The 27524-nt window shown below is 43.5% G+C and overlaps 1 protein-coding gene across 2 annotated transcripts in view; it reads left to right on the forward strand.

Annotated features, from left to right (window-relative positions):
• The window catches only part of irf3 (interferon regulatory factor 3), a 168440-nt gene that overhangs the window by 38041 nt on the left and 102875 nt on the right, over nucleotides 1–27524 (forward strand). For both annotated transcript variants that reach the window (XM_060939400.1, XM_060939399.1), the window contains exon 2: nucleotides 25634–25847. In XM_060939400.1, the coding sequence (XP_060795383.1) occupies nucleotides 25683–25847 (165 nt within the window). In that variant the 5' untranslated portion in view covers nucleotides 25634–25682. The remainder of the gene's footprint in view (nucleotides 1–25633; nucleotides 25848–27524) is intronic.

Consider the following 27524-nt stretch of genomic DNA (forward strand, 5'->3'; position numbering starts at 1 on the left):
TCTGTTCCCAGATTAGGAGACATTTTGGATGGCAGGAATGCTCGATCTAGGGCCCACTGGTTGCTAATCACTCATTTACCCCCTCCTTTGCAGATTCAGCATTTCGTTTCTGGCACAATAAAGGTATACACTCTTAGGGACCTATTCACTGAAACTTTTTCCCACATTCCAAAAGTTGCAAAGCAAATTTAACTTGCCCCACTCTCACTTTTTCAAATACCTGCAAGTATGCAGCTTTGTGAAGAAAAACTTTCCATCTTTTCCCCAAGAACCACCCAGCTCATCAATGGAATCATTGTTTTTAACAAACCCCTTCATTAAAGGCAGGACATCTACAACCCTGATTCCAAAAAAGTTGGGACAAAGTACAAATTGTAAAAAAAATGGAATGCAATAATTTACAAATCTCAAAAACTGATATTGTATTCACAATAGAACATAGACAACATATTAAATGTTGAAAGTGAGACATTTTGAAATTTCATGCCAAATACTGGCTCATTTGAAATTTCATGACAGCAACACATCTCAAAAAAGTTGGGACAGGGACAATAAGAGGCTGGAAAAGTTAAAGGTACAAAAAAGGAACAGCTGGAGGACCAAATTGCAACTCATTAGGTCAATTGGCAATAGGTCATTGACATGACTGGGTATAAAAAGAGCATCTTGGAGTGGCAGCGGCTCTCAGAAGTAAAGATGGGAAGAGGATCACCAATTCCCCTAATTCTGCGCCGACAAATAGTGGAGCAATATCAGAAAGGAGTTCAACAGTGTAAAATTGCAAAGAGTTTGAACATATCATCATCTACAGTGCATAATATCAAAAGATTCAGAGAACCTGGAAGAATCTCTGTGCGTAAGGGTCAAGGCCGGAAAACCATACTGGGTGCCCATGATCTTTGGGCCCTTAGACGGCACTGCATCACATACAGGCATGCTTCTGTATTGGAAATCACAAAATGGGCTCAGGAATATTTCCAGAGAACATTATCTGTGAACACAATTCACCGTGTCATCCGCCGTTGCCAGCTAAAACTCTATAGTTCAAAGAAGAAGCCGTATCTAAACATGATCCAGAAGCGCAGACGTCTTCTCTGGGCCAAGGCTCATTTAAAATGGACTGTGGCAAAGTGGAAAACTGTTCTGTGGTCAGACGAATCAAAATTTGAAGTTCTTTATGGAAATCAGGGACGCCGTGTCATTCGGACTAAAGAGGAGAAGGACGACCCAAGTTGTTATCAGCGCTCAGTTCAGAAGCCTGCATCTCTGATGGTATGGGGTTGCATTAGTGCGTGTGGCATGGGCAGCTTACACATCTGGAAAGACACCATCAATGCTGAAAGGTATATCCAGTTTCTAGAGCAACATATGCTCCCATCCAGACGACGTCTCTTTCAGGGAAGACCTTGCATTTTCCAACATGACAATGCCAAACCACATACTGCATCAATTACAGCATCATGGCTGCGTAGAAGGGTCTGGGTACTGAACTGGCCAGCCTGCAGTCCAGATCTTTCACCCATAGAAAACATTTGGCGCATCATAAAACGGAAGATATGACAAAAAAGACCTAAGACAGTTGAGCAACTAGAATCCTACATTAGACAAGAATGGGTTAACATTCCTATCCCTAAACTTGAGCAACTTGTCTCCTCAGTCCCCAGACATTTACAGACTGTTGTAAAGAGAAAAAGAGGATGTCTCACAGTGGTAAACTTGGCCTTGTCCCAACTTTGAGATGTGTTGTTGTCATGAAATTTAAAAATCACCTAATTTTTCTCTTTAAATTATACATTTTCTCAGTTTAAACATTTGATATGTCATCTATGTTCTATTCTGAATAAAATATATAATTTTGAAACTTCCACATCATTGCATTCCATTTTTATTTACAATTTGTACTTTGTCCCAACTTTTTTGGAATCAGGGTTGTAGAATACATGATAAACTTGCCCAATTTGAGCACACAACCACACTAGAACACCTGTGAGTGGCATGTCAGGAAGACCTACAAGTAGATATCACCGAAGAGTAATGAGAGAGAGCAATCAGGAAAGTTCATTCTTCAATATGCATTCGGCACGGATTGTTGCAGTTTAAGATACTGCACAGACTGCATCTTTCAAAATTAAAGCTCTCAAAAATGTTCCCAACAGTTGATTCAGCTTGTGATCATTGTGGGCAATCGCCAGCATCACTGGCTCACATGTTCTGGAATTGCCCCAACATCAGTAATTACTGGTTTAAAATCTTTCAAGCCCTTTCTGCTATTCCGAAGAGACCCATTGACCCTGACCCAATATTAGCCATTTTTGGGGTTATAGCCCCTGATTTAACATTGACAAGCAATCAAAACAATATGTTTGCATATATAACATTGTTAGCCAGAAGGCTGATTTTACTTAATTGGAAACGAACAATACCGCCATCCCATGCTGCATTGTTAAAAAACGTTATGCAACACTTCCAGTTAGAAAAAATAAAATTTTCACTCAGGGGGAATACAGGCAAATTCTTCTCTGTATGGCAACCATTTATAAATTATTTCAATAATACTGTACTGAACCTACCTGAAAACCAGCCACTAGGCTGGTTTTCAGGTAGGTTCAGTACAGTATTATTGAAATAATTTATAAATGGTTGCCATACAGAGAAGAATTTGCCTGTATTATGTTACAAACATTGTAGATGCTGAGTGTTGACTATTGTACTGACTTTTATTTATCTATTTATTTCTTTTTGTTTGTTATTTTATTCATCTCATCTCATTATCTCTCGCCGCTTTATCCTGTTCTACAGGGTCGCAGGCAAGCTGGAGCCTATCCCAGCTGACTATGGGCGATAGGCGGGGTACACCCTGGACAAGTCGCCAGGTCATCACAGGGCGTTATTTTATTTTATTTATTTATTTATTGAGAATCAGGCCTGGAATTTCGTCATTGTAGGGGCAAGGCCACTTGGCCTTTTGTGCTGTCAATTTTTTGAGGGCACCAAGGCCATAAAATAAAACAATGATTTTAAGTTCACGTCTATAATGAATTTAAGTTAAGGACTAATGACTCTTCTGAGGAAGATTGGAGTCTCAGTCAAAACTATCAAGCAGGTAAAGAAACATCTTCTACACTATTATGTCTGAAGATAAGAAAATATTGAACACATCTAAACTTATCAATCCATCACTCACTTCAAAAATTGTAAAACTTATTAAACCTATATCCTCCCATAATTTTTGTTCAATTGACACCAAATGTGCAAGAGCATCTTCAGACTCTTCAGTCTTCAGATTTTTGATTAATCAAAATTGAGCCTGGAGTACATCAAAATGTTTGACTGTAAATGGAACATATACTAGAATGTATATGAAAATGAATAAAAGTAAATGTTAATGTTGTAATGATGCCAAAAACAATGAGACAAAATCTCTTGCGATGGTGATCTCGTCAAGATGGCAGCAGTTACACTTCAGTTAAACAGCAAAAAGAAACATACAATACTAGTAACAAAACAATGCTAACTGCATAGATTAAAAAAGTGGCTATGAACAGACAACAGCACATATCTCATCTCATTATCTCTAGCCGCTTTATCCTGTTCTACAGGGTCGCAGGCAAGCTGGAGCCTATCCCAGCTGACTACGGGCGATAGGCGGGGTACACCCTGGACAAGTCACCAGGTCATCACAGGGCTGACACAGACAACCATTCACACTCACATTCACACCTACGGTCAATTTAGAGTCACCAGTTAACCTAACCTGCATGTCTTTGGACTGTGGGGGAAACCGGAGCACCCGGAGGAAACCCACGCGGACACGGGGAGAACATGCAAACTCCGCACAGAAAGGCCCTCGCCGGCCACGGGGCTCGAACCCAGACCTTCTTTCTGTGAGGCGACAGTGCTAACCACTACACCACCGTGCCGCCCCCACAGCACATATCACGTATCATATTACGACAGGAGCAAGCAGTAGTAACATCCATGACCTTATGCTTAAAGCTCGACAAAGGAAAAACTTGACAGCAAGCTAATTAGCATTTGTTACCAGCTACAGTCAGTACTTGGCATGTTAAAAGTGGCTCAACGTTGTAACGACATAACGTTACTGTACAAGTAATGCTTATTTAACAGTAACAAACTTAAGCCCTATATGGTGAAATTCCTATCTTATTCGTTCGTTAATTTATCACACAGTCTTACCTCAGTCAACTTCTTCCCTCCTTCTGTGAAAATTCAACGTCTCAGACGCAGACACAAGTGGGCGGGGGATGCGTTTGATTAAGTCTCCTGGTTGGCTGGTGATAGATTGGTGTTATTATAGCACGTCGGAGCGGTTCATGCCAGGCTCGAGTCCGATCCACCACTGATGAGTTGCCCAATAAGAATCCAGAATTCTTCTTTAAGTTCGTTTCTTAAGACACGTATTTTTTAGGATGTTACCTTGTTTGTTGACAGTTTCGGCGAACACTTCCGCCTTCTTCAAAACAGTCACCAGATGTCGAGTGGTGACGTGCCTTATCAGCTGATGTACTCTATGGAGGCGTGAACGTCCCGCCCAATTTGACAGGTAGTCCATGCCTCGTGCTGTCAGGTCGCTGCCCCAGGACTGCGCTCCAGGTGTGTGACAGCGCGTACGCTCCCTCATCCCGGTTCATGGTCCTTTGCGCCCGCTTGCGTATCTCCACTGCCTCCAAAATCCAACGCTGGTATCTATTCTCTTCAGCGCGAATGACTCTGGCCTCTTCCCAATTCATAATATGATTTTGCTGTTTGCAGTGATCTGAAATGGCTGATTTTAAGTTTTCTTGGTTTGCTTTTTCTTTTTCAGATCTTGTGAGTCTTTTTGTTGTTTCTTTTTCACATTCTAATTGGTGTTCTTTCCTGCGAGTGTGGAAGCATCTGCCCGTTTCACCAATATAGACTTTATTGCATGAACGGCAAGGGATTTCATATATGACATTGCATTTATTGTCCAGTTGTATTTTGTCTTTGGGGTGAACTAGCAGCTGTCGGAGGTTCTTGTATGGTTTGACCGGGGTGTTGATGTGGTATTTCCTCATGGATCGTTGGATGCGTCCTGTAACTCCTTTTATGTATGGTAGTGTGTCAAAGCCCCGGTTTGTTTTTTCTGTGTTTTTTCTTGTTTGTTTGTTTTCCTTTTTTTGTGTCTGTAATTTCCCTTTTCGAATTGCCCACGGTGGATATTGGCAGTTTTTTAATGCCTGTTGGATGTGTTGTTCCTCCTCCTGTCTGTCTTTCTCCTCCGTGATGTTCTGTGTTCGGTCATATAATGTTCTGATTACTGACATTTTGTGTGCGATGGGATGTTCAGATGTCCAGAGAAGATATTGGTCAGTATGTGTAGGTTTTCTGTATGTTGTAATTCTGATATTACCTTCTTCTGTGTGGTGTATTTTTAGGTCCAGAAACGCTATTGTCTTGTCCGTTTCCTCTTCGTGTGTGAATTTGATGTTGCCTGTCTTGTCTATGGAGTTTAGATGATCCATGAGTTGTTGTGTGTAGCCTGTTTTGGTTATTTCAAGAATGTCATCAACATATCTTTTCCAGAAGATAGGTTTGCATTCGTCCGGTGCTGTTTCTATGGCTCGGGTTTCCAGATCCTCCATAAAAAAGTTGCATAGAGTGGCAGATAGAGGGTCCCCCATTGCAAATCCCTCTTTTTGTCTGTAAATTGTACCTCTGAATTGGAAATATGTGGAAGTGGAAATGAAATGTAATAGTTTTATGTCCTGTGCTGTAAGTTTTGTTCGTTTTTTCAGGGTTCTGTCTGCTTTTAACCGGTTTTCTACTATGTGAAGAGTGTTTGTGACCGGTGTTTTTGTAAAGAGGGATATGACGTCATGTGATACAAAGATTTCATCCTTTTTTATCTTGATTTCCTTTAGTTCTTTCGCCAGTTGTTTTGAGTTTTTGCAGTGGTATTCCGTGAGTCCGAGGAGTGGTTTAATTATGTCTGCCAGTATCTTGGAAAGGTTGTAAGTAACTGATCCTATACTGTCTACTATGGGTCTTAGTGGTGCTCCGGGTTTATGAATTTTCGGTGTGCCGTATATCCGGGGGGTGATGTCTGCTGTGGGGATGAGGTGGTTGTATGTTTATCGATTTTGTTATCGTCTATTAACGGTTTGAGTAATAGTTTTAGTCTTTTTTTCTTTTCCTCTGTCGGGTCTTTTTTGAGTATTTCATGTGTATGGGTCCGTGAGCATTTCATTCATTTGTTTTTCATATTGATTAGTGTCCATGATAACCGTGGTCCTCCCTTTATCAGCCGGTAGTATTGTTATTTTCTTGTTCTTTGTGAGTGTTCTGATGGCTTCCATTCCCTGTTTAGTTGTGTTTCTGGGTGGCGGTTTAGCTGAGGTGAGGATGCCTGCTATTTCGTTCCTTAATGCAGCTTTTTGTCCTTGGTCCTGTAACATGTTGTATGCTAGTTCCGTAGCCATTATGAATTCTTCATTCGGGATTTTATTTGGTGTGATGGCATAGTTTAGTCCCCGTGAGAGTATAATGCGTTCTGCTGTTAGTGTGTGTTTAGACAGGTTGCATATCCATTTTTCATTTATTTGCTTGTCCTTGCATTTATTTTGTTTCTTTTTGATAAGCCTATTTAGTTTTTTAATATGGCGTGTTTTTGTTTTTGAGAATTCTTGTTCTTGTATTGCATTTAGATGTTCTTCCATACTTTTTTCCATGTCACTGCTGAGTTTGAACCGGCGTTTGAAATCTTGTGTTCTTTGTGTTATTTCTGTATTTAAATTGTTGATTTTGTTTGTCGTACATCTAATTCTTTCTCTTACCAGAGTCATTCGCGCTCTTTCAATGGTCCTTTCCGCGTTTCTTGTTGGAATTGGATTTTTTATGTAGAGGCTTGCTGGAATGATGCCTTCGTCCCGGCAGCGGAGATGGTTTCTTTGTCGCGTCAGTTTTTTCTTTAGTTTTTCTAGGTAGCGTACCTCTTTGGCACAATCTTCTCCATAACTTATTTTTAATATGTAGTGAAAGTTCATTATGTATAACTATTATAACTATTCTTTAAGTTCGTTTCTTAAGACACGTATTTTTTAGGATGTTACCTTGTTTGTTGACAGTTTCGGCGAACACTTCCGCCTTCTTCAAAACAGTCACCAGATGTCGAGTGGTGACGTGCCTTATCAGCTGATGTACTCTATGGAGGCGTGAACGTCCCGCCCAATTTGACAGGTAGTCCACGCCTCCTGCTGTCAGACAAAAAGAGGGATTTGCAATGGGGGACCCTCTATCTGCCACTCTATGCAACTTTTTTATGGAGGATCTGGAAACCCGAGCCATAGAAACAGCACCAGACGAATGCAAACCTATCTTCTGGAAAAGATATGTTGATGACATTCTTGAAATAACCAAAACAGGCTACACACAACAACTCATGGATCATCTAAACTCCATAGACAAGACAGGCAACATCAAATTCACACACGAAGAGGAAACGGACAAGACAATAGCGTTTCTGGACCTAAAAATACACCACACAGAAGAAGGTAATATCAGAATTACAACATACAGAAAACCTACACGTACTGACCAATATCTTCTCTGGACATCTGAACATCCCATCGCACACAAAATGTCAGTAATCAGAACATTATATGACCGAACACAGAACATCACGGAGGAGAAAGACAGACAGGAGGAGGAACAACACATCCAACAGGCATTAAAAAACTGCCAATATCCACCGTGGGCAATTCGAAAAGGGAAATTACAGACACAAAAAAAGGAAAACAAACAAGAAAAAACACAGAAAAAACAAACCGGGGCTTTGTCACACTACCATACATAAAAGGAGTTACAGAACGCATCCAACGATCCATGAGGAAATACCACATCAACACCCCGGTCAAACCATACAAGAACCTCCAACAGCTGCTAGTTCACCCCAAAGACAAAATACAACTGGACAATAAATGCAACGTCATATGAAATCCCTTGCCGTTCGTGCAATAAAGTCTATATTGGTGAAACGGGCAGATGCTTTCACACTCGCAGGAAAGAACACCAATTAGAATGTGAAAAAGAAACAACAAAAAGACTCACAAGATCCGAAAAAGAAAAAGCAAACCAAGAAAACTTAAAAATCAGCCATTTCAGATCACTGCAAACGGCAAAATCATATTATGAATTGGGAAGAGGCCAGAGTCATTCGCGCTGAAGAGAATAGATACCAGCGTTGGATTTTGGAGGCAGTGGAGATACGCAAGAGGGCGCAAAGGACCATGAACCGGGATGAGGGAGCGTACGCGCTGTCACACACCTGGAGTGCAGTCCTGGGGCAGCGACCTGACAGCACGAAGTGTGGACTACCTGTCAAATTGGGCGGGACGTTCACGCCTCCATAGAGTACATCAGCTGATAAGGCACGTCACCACTCGACATCTGGTGACTGTTTTGAAGAAGGCGGAAGTGTTCGCCGAAACTGTCAACAAACAAGGTAACATCCTAAAAAATACGTGTCTTAAGAAACGAACTTAAAGAATAGTTATAATAGTTAGACATAATGAACTTTCACTACATATAAGAATCCAGAATGTCATCAAAAGACGTATTTTTTTCTCAATAGACGCAGGTGATGTTAAAGCCTATTGGCAGTCACGAGGCAGACTACAAAACCGCAAAACCGCAGGGCATCAAGGCCACTGTGGTCTTACGGCAGATATTTTTTTCCAAGGGCACAAGGCCAAATTGAGAGGGCCCTCGTGAAATTCCTGCCCTGTTGAGAATATTTATAAATAGGGAAATGTGTTTAAGCATATTTATATTTTTGGATATAACACCCAGTGATGTGTATATACGTGTGTGAATGCAAGTGTTTGTGTATTCAAACACATATGTAATTATTTATAAATGGAAGAAATTGATGTTTTTGTTTTGTACCAGGGCGGCACGGTGGTGTAGTGGTTAGTGCTGTCGCCTCACAGCAAGAAGGTCCTGGGTTCGAGCCCCGGGGCCGGTGAGGGCCTTTCTGTGTGGAGCTTGCATGTTCTCCCCGTGTCCGCATGGGTTTCCTCCGGGTGCTCTGGTTTTCCCCGCAGTCCAAAGACATGCAGGTTAGGTTAACTGGTGACTCTAAATTGACCGTAGGTGTGAATGGTTGTCTGTGTCTATGTGTCAGCCCTGTGATGACCTGGCGACTTGTCCAGGGTGTACCCCGCCTTTCGCCCGTAGTCAGCTGGGATAGGCTCCAGCTTGCCTGCGGCCCTGTAGAAGGATAAAGCGGCTACAGATAATGAATGAATGTTTTGTACCAGAAAATGCCCCAATAAAAAGAAGTTTAAAAAAAAAAAGGGACCAAAAAAAAAGTTATAGTTAAAATATTTTTTTCTCCACACGTTTAGATGACACTTTAGATGAGTACTGCAAGTGAGTATGATAAAGGATGTAACATCTACAGTATCTCTAAGACTATCAATAGGCCAATAGATAAATGCTGTAAAATAGTTGTGGAGTAGCACTTGGCCACACTGATTTTGTCAAAGTAGCTCTCGGAGAAAAAAAAGGTTGGAGACTTCTGGCCTAGGACCTTGAACATCACTCTGAATAACTGGAGCCTATTGATAAAAACACCGATGTATATGCTAATCTAATTTCACAATGATAAAAACTACATGTAGCCTAAGCTTTAAAAAGCGCTTTGACCAGAGACGGTGGATAAATTATCTTAGACAGGCTAGTACCGCCACTTTTGTAGGCTAGTTTCCCCCTGCTAGTCAGCATGCGTTAACATGACGTTATTCCCTCATTTTCACTCAATTCTGAGTCCAACTGTAGGGTATTATTTTACACACACACATTTCATTATAGCCTAATATGGGTTCTGAGGTTGGTGTTGGATGTCTTAGACGCCGACAACAGTTTGGTTTTGGGATTGCAAAGCACACGTTTAAACACGTTTTTTCTCTGACGATTTGACAAGTGTCATATTTTTGCAGATAAGGCCACAGCGTGACGTCAGTGGACAGCTCTTCCCGTTCTCCTCCTGTCTCTTCTTCCATCCTCTTGTGCTGTGTGTGTGTCGCTCTCGGTCACTCTGCTTGTTCCACTGCCATATGCATGCATTTCGAAAGCCAGACAAGCAGAGTAGAAGCTCGCGCATGAACATGCTTTATTTCTGTCTGATTATTGCGTTTCAAAATCATACTGTAGAGCAAACCTCTGCTTTTCTCATACATGTCCTGGAAATTGTAGCTTTTGTGGATGCTACGTCGCTACTTGATCAAAAAAAAAAAAACGTAACTACTGGAAAGTTATTTGATTCAGAAATCAGCGACACTACTGCCAAGCTGCAGGAAAATGTAGTTAAACTAATAGCTTCGCTACATGTAGCGGCGCTACCGCCCATCACTGCCTACCACTTTAAAGGTGCACTTTTTTTTTTTAAATTGTGACACAAACAATAATTAAGATAAAAAAAAGCAGAAATCTTGGGGTATGTCTCTATTAGCTTAGCACATCTAGCCACTGGAATTTTTGCCTATTCCTGAAGGCAAAACTGCTCCAACTCCTTCAAGTTATAGTAGATGGGTTGTGTTGGTGTACAGTAGAGATGGGACCAAGTCACACATGTGCAAGTCTCAAGTAAGTCTCAAGTCTTAACCTTCAAGTCCCAAGTCTTTTTTGTCTTGGGCAAGTCAAGTCCTATAACAAGTCAAGTCCAAGTCAAGTCACCTTAGGCGTATTGGCGTAATTTTAGCAGCAGAATATTAATTTAATACATTGAAAAGGCAATACATAAGTAAATGTCAGTAAACATCCCTGGCACATGTGCCCAACCTGTTAAATATTTGCATTTTAAATACTCATGTTCTGTAAAATACATAAAACAAAACAGTAATAATGTCACAAAGTTATTTATTGATGGCAAAATTGATTGCAAGATTGAAAGCCAACTAAGTTTCTCACACTGTCATCAGCCAACAAGAAAAATAAACAGAGAATTGGCATTCTGTTATGTGCGTAGTTAAAAGAGGGTAGGACGACACCTTGGGTTAACAGGGGCACGAGCTCCTCCAATCTCTAATCACGTCAGATGAGATGATTATTATTAATAAGATATACGTGGAGAAACCTGAAGTGATTTCGATGTATGTTTGCACCAGTAAAAAAAAAAAAACACCCCAAAGGATAGAGAAATATGTCAGACATAATTTAGGTCTCAAAAAGAAGACCTGTTCGCCCGTGCAAAAGTGACATCATCTTACCCCATATGACAAGCTACAGAGGTGTGTGCAAAAGCGTTCTCTCGCTCTCCGAGGCTGCCTCAGCCTGTGCGGAGCGGGGACACATAGAACGACTTTGGCGCGGGAGTCTTGGTTCCCGCTATAATAGATTGTTACGAAAATAAATGTTAAATGAAATATGCATCCCGCGCATACCTTTCCACAGGAACTTTGCTCACAACGTTTCGGTCGTGGCTAACGCGCTGTCCTCCTTACCACAAGTGCAACGTTTCGGGAACAATACGGAAAGGACAGTGCGCGGGATTCATCTTTCCTTGAACAATTACCCAGAGACTTTTTAAATTACAACCCTGATTCCAAAAAAGTTGGGACAAAGTACAGATTGTAAATAAAAACGGAATGCAATGATGTGGAAGTTTCAAAATTCCACATTTTATTCAGAATAGAACATAGATGACATATCAAATGTTTAAACTGAGAAAATGTATCATTTAAAGAAAAAAATTAGGTGATTTTAAATTTCATGACAACAACACATCTCAAAAAAGTTGGGACAAGGCCATGTTTCCCACTGTGAGACATCCCCTTTTCTCTTTACAACAGTCTGTAAACGTCTGGGGACTGAGGAGACAAGTTGCTCAAGTTTAGGGATAGGAATGTTAACCCATTCTTGTCTAATGTAGGATTCTAGTTGCTCAACTGTCTTAGGTCTTTTTTGTCGTATCTTCCGTTTTTTGATGCGCCAAATGTTTTCTATGGGTGAAAGATCTGGACTGCAGGCTGGCCAGTTCAGTATCCGGACCCTTCTTCTACGCAGCCATGATGCTGTAATTGATGCAGTATGTGGTTTGGCATTGTCATGTTGGTAAATGCAAGGTCTTCCCTGAAAGAGACGTCATCTGGATGGGAGCATATGTTGCTCTAGAACCTGGATATACCTTTCAGCATTGATGGTGTCTTTCAAGATGTGTAAGCTGCCCATGCCACACGCACTAATGCAACCCCATACCATCAGAGATGCAGGCTTCTGAACTGAGCGCTGATAACAACTTGGGTCGTCCTTCTCCTCTTTAGTCCGAATGACATGGCGTCCCTGATTTCCATAAAGAACTTCAAATTTTGATTTGTCTGACCACAGAACAGTTTTCCACTTTGCCACAGTCCATTTTAAATGAGCCTTGGCCCAGAGAAGACGTCTGCGCTTCTGGATCATGTTTAGATACGGCTTCTTCTTTGAACTATAGAGTTTTAGCTGGCAACGGCGGATGGCACGGTGAATTGTGTTCACAGATAATGTTCTCTGGAAATATTCCTGAGCCCATTTTGTGATTTCCAATACAGAAGCATGCCTGTATGTGATGCAGTGCCGTCTAAGGGCTCGAAGATCACGGGCACCCGGTATGGTTTTCCTGCCTTGACCCTTACGCACAGAGATTCTTCCAGATTCTCTGAATCTTTTGATGATATTATGCACTGTGGATGATGATATGTTCAAACTCTTTGCAATTTTACACTGTCGAACTCCTTTCTGATATTGCTCCACTATTTGTCGGCGCAGAATTAGGGGGATTGGTGATCCTCTTCCCATCTTTACTTCTGAGAGCCACTGCCACTCCAAGATGCTCTTTTTATACCCAGTCATGTTAATGACCTATTGCCAATTGACCTAATGAGTTGCAATTTGGTCCTCCAGCTGTTCCTTTTTTGTACCTTTAACTTTTCCAGCCTCTTATTGCCCCTGTCCCAACTTTTTTGAGATGTGTTGCTGTCATGAAATTTCAAATGAGCCAATATTTGGCATGAAATTTCAAAATGTCTCACTTTCAACATTTGATATGTTGTCTATGTTCTATTGTGAATACAATATCAGTTTTTGAGACTTGTAAACTATTGCATTCTGTTTTTATTTACAATTTGTACTTTGTCCCAACTTTTTTGGAATCGGGGTTGTACCTCACTGGGAAATATCCAATGCACCTGTTCAGTTACAGAGTTGTGCTCTCTAAATTGTAGTCATTCAGACCATTGTTTTGGCGGCCTGGTAGCCTGACATGATGATATGATGTGAAATCTGTGAACACATCATGGCATGGGGCATGGTATATAGCCCACGCAGAGAGCGTGCCTGATGGACAGGGCGGTGACAACGCAACGGCAGTGCAATCAAAATTACTGAAGTATGTGCATATTACATTTTATTTTCACAATAAAAACACGATGGAAATAACACTCAAGTCACTCAAGTCATCGTGTGTCAAGTCAAGTCAAGTCCCGAGTCTTAAACTTCCAAGTCCGAGTCAAGTCTCAAGTATTTTCATGTTTTGTCAAGTCACAAGTCATGAAAACAGTGACTCGAGTCGACTCGAGTCCAAGTCCCCAAGTCTCAAGTCCCCACCTCTGGTGTACAGCAATCTTCAAATTATGCCACAGATTCTCAATTGAATTGAGGTCTGAGCTTTGACTAGGCCATTTCAAGACATTTAAATGTTTCCCTTTAAACCATTCCAATGTAGCTTTAGCAGTATGTTTAGGGTCATTGTCCTGCTGGAATGTGAACCTTTGTCCCAGTTTCGAACCTCTGGCTGACTCAAGCAGGTTTTCCTCCAGAATTGCCCTGTATTTAGTGCCATCCATCTTTCCTTCAATCCTGACCAGCTTTCCTGTCCCTGCAGATGAAAGCGGGAGTTGATGTTCTCACACACTTTATTTTACTTATTTTCTAAGCTTTTCAGCCTTACTCACTCACACACAGTCACAGTCTCACACACACACACACACACACACACACACACACACACACACACGTGTTCCAGTTGGGAGAGCTCCCTCTCTGTACTCTCTCCCTCCTTTTCTATCCTCTGTCACCTCAACACAGACACACAACATTAATTAACCACAGGGGCATTGACTTTGCTGCTCACCTTCCCTGGCCCTGCCCTCCATTCTCAAACTGACACTAGGCCACACTCCCGCTGCCACATAACCCCACCGCCCGACTCAGGCCGGGAAGCCGTCCGGCCTGCAGCGGACTCCCCCCTGATGGAACAGGAAGTTTGTCACTACCATCTGCACCCCCAGCCTGTGGACCACCTCGAATTTAAATGGCTGGAGGGCTAGATACCAACGGGTGATCTGTGCATCGGCAGCTTTCATGCAGTGGAGCCACTGGAGGGGCGTGTGGTCTGAACAGAGGGTGAAAGGGTGCCCCAGCAGGTAGTACTGGAGGGTAAGGACTGCCCACTTGATGGCCAAGCACTCTTTCTTGATGGTGCTGTACTTACTCTTGCGTATCGAGAGCTTGCGACTGATGTACAGCTTGGGGCGTTCCTCGCCCTCCACCTTCTGGGACAAAATGGCCCCCAGCCCTCTGTCCAATGTGTCTGTCTGCAAAATAAAGGGGAAAGAGAAGTCAGGGGAGTGTAAGAGTGGCCCCCCACACAGTGCAGCCTTTACCACTGGACTGGATCTGGTGCTCCGTTTTTAATGAGATCAGTCAGCTGACTGGTGACATCCGAATAATTAGGTATGAACCTATGATAGTAGCCAGCCAGCCCGCCCCAGGAACTGTCTCACCCCCTTTTTGGTCTTAGGCCTCGGGCAGGCCGCAATTGCTGCCGTCTTGTCAATCCTGCCCCTGACCCAAGTGGAAACCCAGATACTGTACTTCTACCCACCCAATTGTGCACTTTTTTGGGTTGGCTGTGAGACCCACCCACCTCAGTGACTCTAGGACAGTCCTAAGGTGTTCTATGTGCCATGGCCAGTCACTGCTGTATATGATTATAAAATCTAAGTAGGCTGCCGCATAGGTGGCGTGGGGGCGGAGGATCTTGTCCATGAGCCACTGCAACATAGTGGGATCCCCAAACAACCCAAAAAGAACGGTGACAAACTGGTGTAATCTAAATGGTGTGGAAAAAGCTGTTTTCTCTCAGGATAGAGGAGTCAAGGGGATCTGCCAATATCCCTTCGTCAAATCCAGCGTTGAATAAAAGCAAGCTGCACCTAACCGATCAAGCAACTCAATGTGAGGCATTGGATATGCGTTGAATTTAGACACCACGTTGACTTTTCTATAGTCCACACAGAACTGGACTGACCCGTCGGCCTTGGGTACCAGGATCACCAGGCTGCACCAGTCACTGTGTGACTCCTCGATTATGCCCATTTCGAGCATGGCCTTGAGTTCATACTGAACCACCTTTTTTTTGTGTTCGGGTAAGTGGTAAGGGTAGCTACGCACCACCACCCCTGGGGGCATTTCAATGTGGTGTTCTATGAGGTGGGTGCACCCAGGAAGGGATGAGAACACGTCAGAAAATTCCTTCAGCAACTTGGTTACCTCTGTGAATTGGGCCGGTGAGAGGTAGTCTCCCCAAGGGACCAGAGCTGTTCAAGCTGTGGTTTTGGTTGTTTTTATCTCCGGCCCCAGTGCCGCCTTCTCTAGAACTACCGACGCCAATGCCACAGGGACCCCCTCATTCCAATGCTTTAATAGGTTGAGGTGGTATATTTGTAGAGCCCCGCCCCATCTGTTTGCCTCACTTCATAGTCCGAGGGGGCGCTGCACAGTGGCGACCTGCAGCACAGTTTGTTTGTTTGTGTTGGCGTGCTAAGTTTACTGTTTGTTTGTTCTGTTCCGTGTTCATTGTTTTAAAATAACGAAGACAGCTTTCATCACGGTTAATGCAAGCCAGCATGAGCCGTTTATGGGTGCTAGTTTTATTGTTTGCAGTTTTTGTGGTGGTGGTTGCAGTAAGTGAACGGGCCAGCAATTCCGATTCACATACATGTTACAACAGGGATTTTCTCCTGCAACTCAACACTCGCGCATCTGACTGGACACAACACTACATAAATATACCTGCTGAGATTATAAGGAATACTTACAGCAATGGTCATCAAAAGAAAAAATGAGGGAAGCGGGGAGGAGTGCAACAGAGGCTTAGAGGGCGGAAAACAAAAGTTCCACTTCCTACCATCATCCTGTCAAATGTCCGTTCGCTTAAAAGAAAAGTGGACGAGTTGCGAGTGAACACTCGTTACTTGTATGAATACAGGGAGGCCTGTGTACTCGCTTTTATGGAAACATGGCTGAACCACACAGTGCCGGATTCGGACGTTTGCCCCGAGGGTTTTTCAATCATAAGAATGGACCGCTGCAGTGAGACCACCGGCAAGGAGCAAGGAGGAGGAGTGTGCCTTATGATAAACGATCGATGGTGCAGAACAACGGTGGTGAGAAAAAAAAAAATTATGCACCCCCGATATTGAACTTCTGTCACTGTCCCTCCGACCGTCATATTTACCCCGAGAATTCCCACAAATATTTTTGACTATTGTGTGTATATACATCCAAGAGCAAATATAGATAAGGCAGCTGACATTATTTTTAACATCACTCAGGAGTTTGACGAAATTTCCCCGGATGCACCGAAGTTTGTAATGGGGGATTTCAATAACTGTACCCTTAAACGTACACTGCCCAATTACTCCCAGTATGTTACATGCCCAACAAGGAATAGTAAGATTATAGATTTATGCTACGGATCTATTCCCAAAGCTGACCTGGCGACTTGTCCAGGGTGTACCCCGCCTTTCGCCCGTAGTCAGCTGGGATAGGCTCTAGCTTGCCTGCGACCCTGTAGAAGGATAAAGCAGCTAGAGATAATGAGATGAGATCTATTCCCAAAGCATATTCATCTAGTGTCAGAGCCCCATTGGGTAGCTCAGACCATAACTGTATTTTGCTTAGACCCAGATATAGGCAGGTTCTAAAACGTGTTAAACCTATTGAAAAGCAGATTCAGGTGTGGGATGAGAATAGTGTGGAGACTCTGAAAGGGTGCTTTGAGTCTACATCATGGAGTACCTTTGAAGACTCTGCAGCTGACCTGCATGAGCTGACAGAGGTCATCTCAGGGTACATAGACTTTTGTGTGGAGACAGTGATTCCTAAAAAGACTAGTAGGGTGTACCCAAACAATAAACCGTGGGTAACCAAAGAGTTGAAGGGAGTTTTAAATGAGAAAAAAAAAAGGATTTTTGCTTCGGGGAGCCAACAGGACATAAAAGAAGTACAGAGAAAAGTCAATAAGGAGATCTATAAAGCTAAATGCCAGTATAGAGACAAGGTACAGAAGACCTTGATGACAGGAGATTCTAGGGCCGCTTGGACTGGAATAAAGCCGATGGCAAATGTCCCTTATAAATCAAGTAAAAACACAGAACAAGCAGATGATAGAGCAAGCCATCTGTTGGCAAATGACTTAAATGAATTTTTCACCCGATATGAGCACATGGCCAGTGACAGACATTTTACGTGGCAACAGGGCGAGCTGGAGGACGTTGGGACAGTGGGATTATTCACTATTAGGGAGGACACGGTGAGGCAGGTGTTTGGGACAATTAACACTCGAAAGAGTCCAGGGCCCGATAACATAGGAGGCAAAGTGCTGAGATATTGCTCAGCCCAATTGAGTGGGATTTTCTGCTCCCTTTTCCAACGCTCACTGGATACACAGGTTGTACCTCGGGTCTGGAAAAAATCATATGTGGCCCCTCTTCCCAAAGTCCCTCATCCGTCTTCTCCCAAGGACTATAGACCCATTTCCCTCACCTGTCTCGTAGTCAAATCACTTGAGAGGATTGTCAAAACTCACATTATTAACTCATGCAAGCAGGCCCTTGATCCATTACAATTCGCCTATAGGCCCGACAGAGGAACAGATGATGCCATTGTCACACTATTGGATTCTTTGTACATGCACCTGGAAGGCTCCAAGACACATGCTCGTGTCATATTTGTGGATTTTACGTCAGCTTTTAATACAATACACCCATACATCTTGGCTGAAAGACTGAGACAAGACTTCTGTTTTGATTTTAAATTAATTGCATGGATTTTGGACTTTTTACAGGGCAGAGCACAGCAGGTGAAGGTAGGAAACATCTTGTCGGATGTGTGTTTTACATCTATTGGCACTCCACAAGGGAGGGTCTTATCACCCTTACTTTTTATTTTATATACACAGACAGCTGTCGTAGTAGCTATTCTGATCGTCATATAATTAAATATGCCGATGATACTGCCCTGGTTAGCTTACTGAATCATGATGAAGTCAAACATGGTCCAGTGTTGGATGAATTTGTTGATTGGTGTAAAGTCTCTAACCTGCACCTCAACATATCCAAGACGAAAGAGATGGTTTTTGATTTCAGGCAAAAATCCTTGCCAGCTCCCCCCTCACTTATTGGAGGAGAGGAGATTGAAGTGGTGACAGAATATAAATATCTTGGCCTTATTATAGATAACAAATTATCGTGGGATAGATTTGTAGATGCGATTTTTAAAAAGGGCCAACAACGTTTATATTTCCTCAGGAAGATTAAATTGTTTAATGTAGATAACACAATTATGACTTTGTTTTATAAGTCTTTTATTGAAAGTATTCTTTGTTATGGCATTGTATGCTGGTATGGACATTCTAAGGTGACACATAAAAGTAAGCTGGGAAAAATTGTTAAAACAAGTGGGAAAATAATTGGGTGTCAGCAGACTGATCTTTATCATGTCTACCTGTCCAGGCTGACCCAGAAAGCAGACAAAATTTTTACTGACATTACCCACCCACTCTCAGTGAAGTTCCAGACACTTCCTTCTGGTCGCAGATATAGATACCCCAACATCAGAACTAATAGAGCATAGAATTCATTCATTCCTATGGCAATTACACAATTGAATAAGATGTGGGAAACACACACCTAACATTACAAGATAACTGTCACATCTTTTATTGTATAAATTTTATTTATTACTGTTTTTTTTTTTTTTTTGGTCATATTTGCGGATTTTACGTCAGCTTTTGCAATGGCAATTACACATTTACGTCAGCTGGTGCAATGGACGTGGTGTGTTTTTGTTGTGTTTTATGTGTGTTTGTGTTGGGATGTTTGATATGATGGTAGCTGGTGTCTCGTCTTGTGTTGTGCTGTAAGACAAATTGCCTTTTTAAGGACATTAAAGTTTCTAAGTAAGTAAGTAACGTCCCCAACTTGCCATGTGATCTTGAAGGGCCCTTGCCACTTGGCGACGAATTTGGAACTCGACGTGGGCAATAATACGAGTACTTTGTTTCCCGGAGTGAACTCTCTAAGGCATGTGCCCCTGTTGTACAGCCGGGCTTGACGTTCTTTTGCCTGCCGCAAATTCTCCTGGGTTAAGTGCGTGAGGGTGTGGAGCTTTGCGCGCAGATCAGAACATACTGAATTTCGTTTTTACTAGGTGAAGGTCCCTCCTCCCAATTTTCCCGCAGCACGTCCAAGATGCCATGCGGCTTTTGCCCATATAATAATTCAAACAGGGGAAATCCCGTGGAAGCTTGCGGGACTTCTCATACTGCAAATAACGGGCTCGAGCCATCTGTCCCAATTACATGCATCTTCACTTACAAACTTCTGAATTAGATTTTCAAGTGTTTGATTAAACCTTTCTACCAAACCATCCGTTTGTGGGTGATGAACGCTGGTGCGGACAGATTTAATTCCCAACAACCCATACAGCTCGCGCAGTGTGCGTGACATAAACTTGCCTTGATCTGTCAGGATTTCTTTCGGAATCCCGACCCGGGAGATAATACCGAAGAGTACTTCCGCAATACTGCGTGCTGAGATATTGTGGAGAGGCACCGCTTCCGGATATCGCATTGCATAGTCCAGCAGAATTAAAATAAAGTGATATCCTCGTGCTGACCAATCTAATGGCCTGATGAAATCCATACCAATTCTTTCGAAGGGGGTCTTGATTAGAGGTTTGGGTGCAAAGGCGCTTTTGGAGTGGCCGCGGGATTTACTAATTGGCATTCACGGCATACCGCACACCACCGACGAACATCCCTGCAAATCCCTGGCCAATAGAACCGGGCCATTATTCGGGCTAGTGTTTTATCCTGCCCCAAGTGTCCGGCCATGGAATTAAAGTGAGCCACATGGAATACAAGTTCCCTACGGCTCTTAGGGATTAACAACTGGGTTATTTGTTCACCAGTCTGAGTGTCCTGCGTCACTCGATACAGTCTATCTTTAATAATCATGAAGTACGGGAAGATGGGTGCCGCATTTGCCTGGAGAGTTTGACCATCGATTACTCTCACTTGGTCAAATGCATGCTGCAGAGTTTCATCTCATGACTGCTCTAAAGGGAAATCCTTGAGGGAATCCCCAAGAGTGGGAGAAGGGGTGGGCTGCTACTCACTCCTCGTATCGTCCTGACGCAGTGATGACGTGGACGGCTCTGTGACAGCTTCTCCAGTCAATGCCACACTGGGATCCCCCCATGATGTTTTACGGCAGGACCCACTCCCTACTATGTATTCCATTAAGATTCGAAACCCTGGCCAATCAGTTCCCAAAATCAGCGAGTGGGTGAGACGAAGATTAATCGCCGTCTTAACGCTAGCTTTTGGCCCCAGAATAGAATATGGACAAACACTAGAGGATAATTGTGAACATCCCTGTGCGCGCACACAACACCTTCACTGCTTGTGCTCTCCCCAGTGCCTCACCTTGCCCCAGGCTTTGGTAAATTGAGGTCTGATTACAACCGGAATCCACCAACGCATGATATGTATCCTCTTGATTGCTTACCAGTATGCGATACATTCCAGCCCAATCAGGGGCAGTCTCTGGTGCATTGGGGATGCAGATCACAGCTCCCACCTCCGTTGCGGAGCCCTGACTCGGGAGATGCTCTGGTCCCCACTGCGCCAGCACATCTGGCCCAGACTTTCCCTATGCACTGGCATTATGGGCGTCACTCACCTGAGGGGGAGAAGACAGACACGGAAGAGGGAGATGGGAGGACACCACAGGTGTGACAGGCCAGCTGGGGAGGAGCCAGCCACCGCCTCCACAGTGGGGGAACGGGATGGGGAAGAGAGAGAGAGGGAGGGGGGAAAGGAGAGAGAGAAAGGAAGCGAGGAGAGGCACCTCGTCTGCCTGCTGTCGGAACTGCCTCCAGATGGTCCTCCACCAACTCAACGGCTCATTCTAGCGACACCGGGCGATGACACCGGACCCATTCTGCTGTTCCTTCCGGAAGTTGAGAGGTGAACTGTTCCAGTGCCACCAGATTGATGATCCCGTCGGCGTCGCAGTCTTCTGCCCTCAGCCACCCCTGGCAGGCATCCTGGAGTTGCTGGCCGAATGCGAACAGCTGGCCGACCTCCTCCAACGTCAAGTTTCAAATTGATTTGTATAGCGCTTTTAACAATAAACATTGTCGCAAAGCGGCTTTACACAATTTGAACGACTTAAAACATGAGCTAATTTTATCCCTAATCTATCCCCAATGAGCAAGCCTGTGGCAACGATGTCAAGGAAAAACTCCCTCAGATGACATGAGGAAGAAACCTCAAGAAGAACCAGACTCAAAAGGGAACCCATTCTCAATTGGGCAACAACAGACAGCATGACTATAATATTAACAGTTTTAACAAGAAGTCAGTTTTGTTGATTTTATAAACTCTTCATTGATGGAAACTTGAGCGTCTGGAAGCGCTGGCGATGTTGTTCCAGGGAGCGGCCAACACGCTGCAGGATGGCTTTCTTCAGGTCAGCGTACATGAGCCGGCTATCAGCAGGGAGCTGCAGCACTGCGAGCTGCGCCTCGCCAGTCAGAAGCGGGAGGAGGCGTGCCACACGCTGCTCGAGTGGCCACCCCCACGTTTCCGCCGCTTGCTCGAAGAGAGAGAGGAAAGCTTCAGGATCATCCTGCGGGCCCATCTTTGTGAGGGTGACATGAGGAGGGTCCGCCGTGATGACGGTTGAAGCCCCTGCCAACTGGAGCAGATGCCGGAATGCCTCGCAATCTTCCTGCTGGGCCAGCATCAAGGCTTCAAAGCATTGCTCTTGCTCCTTCCGGAGGGCGGTCAGCGCTTGATGCTGGTTCGGCTGGGCGGTAGCGAGGGCATGGATGAGCTCTTTGAATGGGGAGGACTCCATGTGGTGGTTCCCTTCTGTACTCCCAGGTTTTGGCACCACTGTTACAGTCCCTGATGTGGGTGGAGTACAGAAGCACGGCAGGCGGGAATTGATGTTCACACACACACGCGCACACACACTGTTTTACAACCCTGATTCCAAAAAAGTTGGGACAAAGTACAAATTGTAAATAAAAATGGAATGCAATAATTTACAAATCTCAAAAACTGATATTGTATTCACAATAGAACATAGACAACATATTAAATGTTGAAAGTGAGACATTTTGAAATTTCATGCCAAATACTGGCTCATTTGAAATTTCATGACAGCAACACATCTCAAAAAAGTTGGGACAGGGACAATAAGAGGCTGGAAAAGTTAAAGGTACAAAAAAGGAACAGCTGGAGGACCAAATTGCAACTCATTAGGTCAATTGGCAATAGGTCATTAACATGACTGGGTATAAAAAGAGCATCTTGGAGTGGCAGCGGCTCTCAGAAGTAAAGCTGGGAAGAGGATCACCAATCCCCCTAATTCTGCGCCGACAAATAGTGGAGCAATATCAGAAAGGAGTTTGACAGTGTAAAATTGCAAAGAGTTTGAACATATCATCAGCTACAGTGCATAATATCATCAAAAGTTTCAGAGAATCTGGAATAATCTCTGTGCATAAAGGTCAAGGCCAGAAAACCATACTGGTTGCCCATGATTTTCGGGCCCTTAGATGGCACTGCATCACATACAGGCATGCTTCTGTATTGGAAATCACAAAATGGGCTCAGGAATATTTCCAGAGAACATTATCTGTGAACACAATTCACCATGCCATCCGCCATTGCCAACTAAAACTCTATAGTTCAAAGAAGAAGCCGTATCTAAACATTATCCAGAAGCGCAGACGTCTTCTCTGGGCCAAGGCTCATTTAAAATGGACTGTGGCAAAGTGGAAAACTGTTCTGTGGTCAGACGAATCAAAATTTGAAGTTCTTTATGGAAATCAGGGATGCCGTGTCATTCGGACTAGAGGAGAAGGATGACCCAAGTTGTTATCAACGCTCAGTTTAGAAGCCTGCATCTCTGATGGTATGGGGTTGCATTAGTGTGTGTGGCATGGGCAGTTTACACATCTGGAAAGACACCATCAATGCTGAAAGGTATATCCAGGTTTAGAGCAACTTATGCTCCCATCCAGACAACATCTTTTTCAGGGAAGACCTTGCATTTTCCAACATGACAATGCCAAACCACATACTGCATCAATTACAGCATCATGGCTGCGTAGAAGAAGGGTCCGGGTACTGAACTGGCCAGCCTGCAGTCCAGATCCTTCACCCATAGAAAACATTTGGCGCATCATAAAACGGAAGATACGACAAAAAAGACCTAAGACAGTTGAGCAACTAGAATCCTACATTAGACAAGGATGGGTTAACATTCCTATCCCTAAACTTGAGCAACATGTCTCCTTAGTCCCCAGACGTTTACAGACTGTTGTAAAGAGAAAAGGGGATGTCTCACAGTGGTAAACATGGCCTTGTCCCAACTTTGAGATGTGTTGTCATGAAATTTAAAAATCACCTAATTTTTCTCTTTAAATGATACATTTTCTCAGTTTAAACATTTGATGTGTCATCTATGTTCTATTCTGAATAAAATATGGAATTTTGAAACTTCCACATCATTGCATTCCGTTTTTATTTACAATTTGTATTTTGTCCCAACTTTTTTGGAATCAGGGTTGTACTTATTTTCTTAGCTTTTCAACTTTATTCACTCACAGACAGTCACACACGCAACACACACACGTTCCAGTCGGGAGAGCTCCCTCTCTCTGCTCTCTCCCTCCTTTTCTATCCTCTGTTACTGCAACACAGACACACAACATTAATTAACCACAGGTGCACTGACTTTGCCACTCACCTTCCCCGGCCCCGCCCTCCATTCACAAACTGATGCTAGGCCACGCCCCCGCTGCCACACAAACAATGAAAGCTGCTGGGTTTTGCTGCAAAAAAGCAGCAAGTGTGACAGTTCAAGTTTTAAGAAGAACTGTGGCAGAGTCTCCAATATACTCAGTAAAATGTACCAGTCAATTTCCTTATAAAATTGCAACAAATTATACCTGAAACAGCTATTTATCAAGTTTATTTATAATGAAGCAACAAGTTGCTATAATTTTATATTGATTTTTGGACTTTTTTGTTTGCTACTGGTTACCAGTAGTATAGTATTTATGTAGAAATATTTAATTTCATTATTTTTGAATGTTTTTTTATTTTTTGCTCTAAAACAGAATTTCTTTGAACAGTACTGTATCTATTATTATAGTACATTTTATATATCATGTATATACAGTCTGGGTGACATTGTGGCGTAGTGGTTAGCACTTTTGCCTCACAGCAAGAGGGTCCTGGGTTCAAGCCCAGCGGCTGACGAAGGCCTTTCTGTGTGGAGTTTGCATGTTCTCCCCGTGTCTGCGTGGGTTTTCTCCGGGTGCTCCGGTTTCCCCCACAGTCCAAAGACATGCAGGTTAAGCTAATTAGCGGCTCTAGATTGACTGTAGGCATGAATGTGAGTGTGAATAGTTGTTTGTCTCGATGTGTTAGCCCTGTGATGACCTGGCGACTTGTCCAGGGTGTACCCCGCCTCTCGCCCATAGTCAGCTGGGACAGGCTCCAGCTTGCCTGTGACCCTGTACAGGATAAGTGGCTACACTTATGGATGGTTGGATGGATGTATATACACCTTACTGTGCAAAAGTCTTAGGCACATGTAATGAAATACTGTAGACCAAAAATGGCTTAAAAAATAATGAAATGAAATGTTTCAACATTAAAAAAAATACTATAAACAACAGTAAGCCATACTGCTGTTACTTTGCCATGCTTACTTTGCATGAAACAAAGTCAATACTTGGTGTGAGACGGCCTTTTTGCTTTAAAAAAACAAACAAACAAACAAACAAACAAACAAACAAAACATAGTACTCTCAGGTGCAATGAGTGCAGTTTTATAAGGAAATGAGCTGTAGGTTTTACTGAGTATCTTGCAGAACCAGCCACAGTTCTTCCAGACACTTTGTCACACTTGCTTCTTAATTTTGCAGCAAAACCTTCATTATGTTTTCTTTTTTAATCCAGAAAGTGGTCTCTTATGTAATATGCTGCTCAGATACAAACTTTCTGTAACATTTAATTTCGTGCTGAAAAACGAACGTTTGGAACTCAAATGTTTTTGTACTGACTTGAGACTGTAGAAGTCATAAAATAGAAAACTATAACAAAGTTTATATAAAAAAAGGCACCTAAAACTTTTGCACAGTACTGTAGATTACAGCAAAAACTCCAGGGAGAGTAAAGTGTTTCCCAGCAATTAAAATTTTGTGCTTAATACATACTGTTTCTTATTTCTGTCTTCTCCAGATATTAACACGTTTCGGTACTGATTTGTTGAGCTCAACACGCCGCCCCAATGGCTCAGCCTAAACCACTCTTCATTCCCTGGTTGAAGCAGCAGATTGATAGTGGTCGATACCCTGGCGTTCAGTGGGTTGACCCAGAACACACACGTTTCAGCATTCCTTGGAAGCACGGTTTGAGACAAGACTCAAACAGTGATGACAAACTTATATTCAAGGTAAACTACTGTACTTTGGTTAACTGTCTTTTTTTGCATTTCTTCAAATTTTTTTTACCATGTACAACAGATGTGTTGTATCTATATCTAGATTTTATATTTGTCTTTGTTTTGTTAGTAATTATCATAAATTTGCAGTAATTATCAAATTTAGTAATTGTAAATGCAGTAATTATCATAAATTTGCATATTGAGGGTTAGATTGGTTACTGAGTGTTGGTTCACATAAATATCCTTTAAATCTTTTAAAAGATTAGAGCTTAATGATGAACCTTATAAAAGATTATTACTGGAGATGCCACGATACCACTTTTTTTTGTATTTTATTGATACAAGACAAAGAACTAGAGACCAGAGGTTTAAGCTGTGACACATGAAACATGGGGCGGATGCATCGCATGGTGAGTGGTAGTGCCGGTCTGAGAGAACATGGGTTGATTACCTTTTTGATGAGGAAGGGTCCTAGGTACCTGGGAGCCAGCTTGCGGGAGACGGTTGAGTGGCAGATGGTGTGTGGAGAGCATGACTCATTGCCCCACCCGGTAAGTGGGTGCCTTAGAGCAGCGTTTGTCGGCTTGCCTCTTGGATGCTAGGGCGGAGTGAATGAGTCTTCTCCGGGCCAATGCCCACATCCTCTTCCAGCAGCGTATGAAGATCTGGGCTGAGGGTACGGCGACCTCCTCCTCTTGGTTGGGGAAGAGTGGTGGTTGGTAACCTAGGAAGCACTGGAAGGGTGAGAGACCTGTGGCAGATGAAGGAAGGTGTGTTATGAGTGTACTTGATCCAGAGTAGGTACTTACTCCAAGAACTGGCATCCCTGGACGCCATGCACCTGAGTGCAACCTCCAAAGCCTGGTTCGCCCGTTCTGCCTGGCCATTGGTCTGTGGGTGGAAGCCTGAGGTGAGACTACATGTGGCCCCGATGAGTTTGCAGAAAGCCCTCCAGAACTGTGCAGTGAACTGAGGACCCCGGCCAGAAATGATGTCAGTGGGTAGTCCATGTTGGTGGAAAACGTGGTGGACGAGTAATTCTGTGGTTTCTTTGGCTGAGGGGAGCTTGAGCAGAGGAATGAAATGGACAGTCTTGGAGAAACGGTCAGTGACAGTGAGGATGCATGTGTTGCCACCTGAGTTGGGGAGTCCTGTGATGAAGTCCAGGGCAACATGAGACCAAGGTCAGTGTGGAGTCGGGAGGGGTCTTAGCAAGCCGGCAGGGGGTCGATTGGTTGTCTTGTTCCAGGTGCATGTGTCGCAGGCTGCCACGAACTCCTGGACGTCCTCCTTGATGGATGGCCACCAAAAGCGCTGCTGGATGAGTGCCAGGGTTCGGGCAGCTCCCTTGGAGCCGTGACCCCACTGCAGCACCTGGGTTCGCACTGGACAGGGAACAAACAGATGGTTAGGAGGAATGTTGTTGGGGTTACCTTCACCAGGGTCCTGCTCCAGGGCCTTCTGCACGAGCATCTCAACCTCTAGAATGGTGGCTCCCACCAGGCAGCATGGAGGAAGGATGGTCTAAGGCAGCTTAGACTCCTCTTGGTGGGAAGAGAACATCCTGGACAGGGTGTCGGATTTGCCGTTCTTGGAGCCTGGGTGGTAAGAGAGCGTGAAGTTGAACCGGGAGAAGAGAGACGAACAGGCTTGATAGGAACTAAGGTGTTTGGCAGACTTGAGGTA

Source organism: Neoarius graeffei, chromosome 14 (assembly GCF_027579695.1).
Source record: "Neoarius graeffei isolate fNeoGra1 chromosome 14, fNeoGra1.pri, whole genome shotgun sequence".
NCBI classification, from domain to species: Eukaryota; Metazoa; Chordata; class Actinopteri; order Siluriformes; family Ariidae; genus Neoarius; species Neoarius graeffei.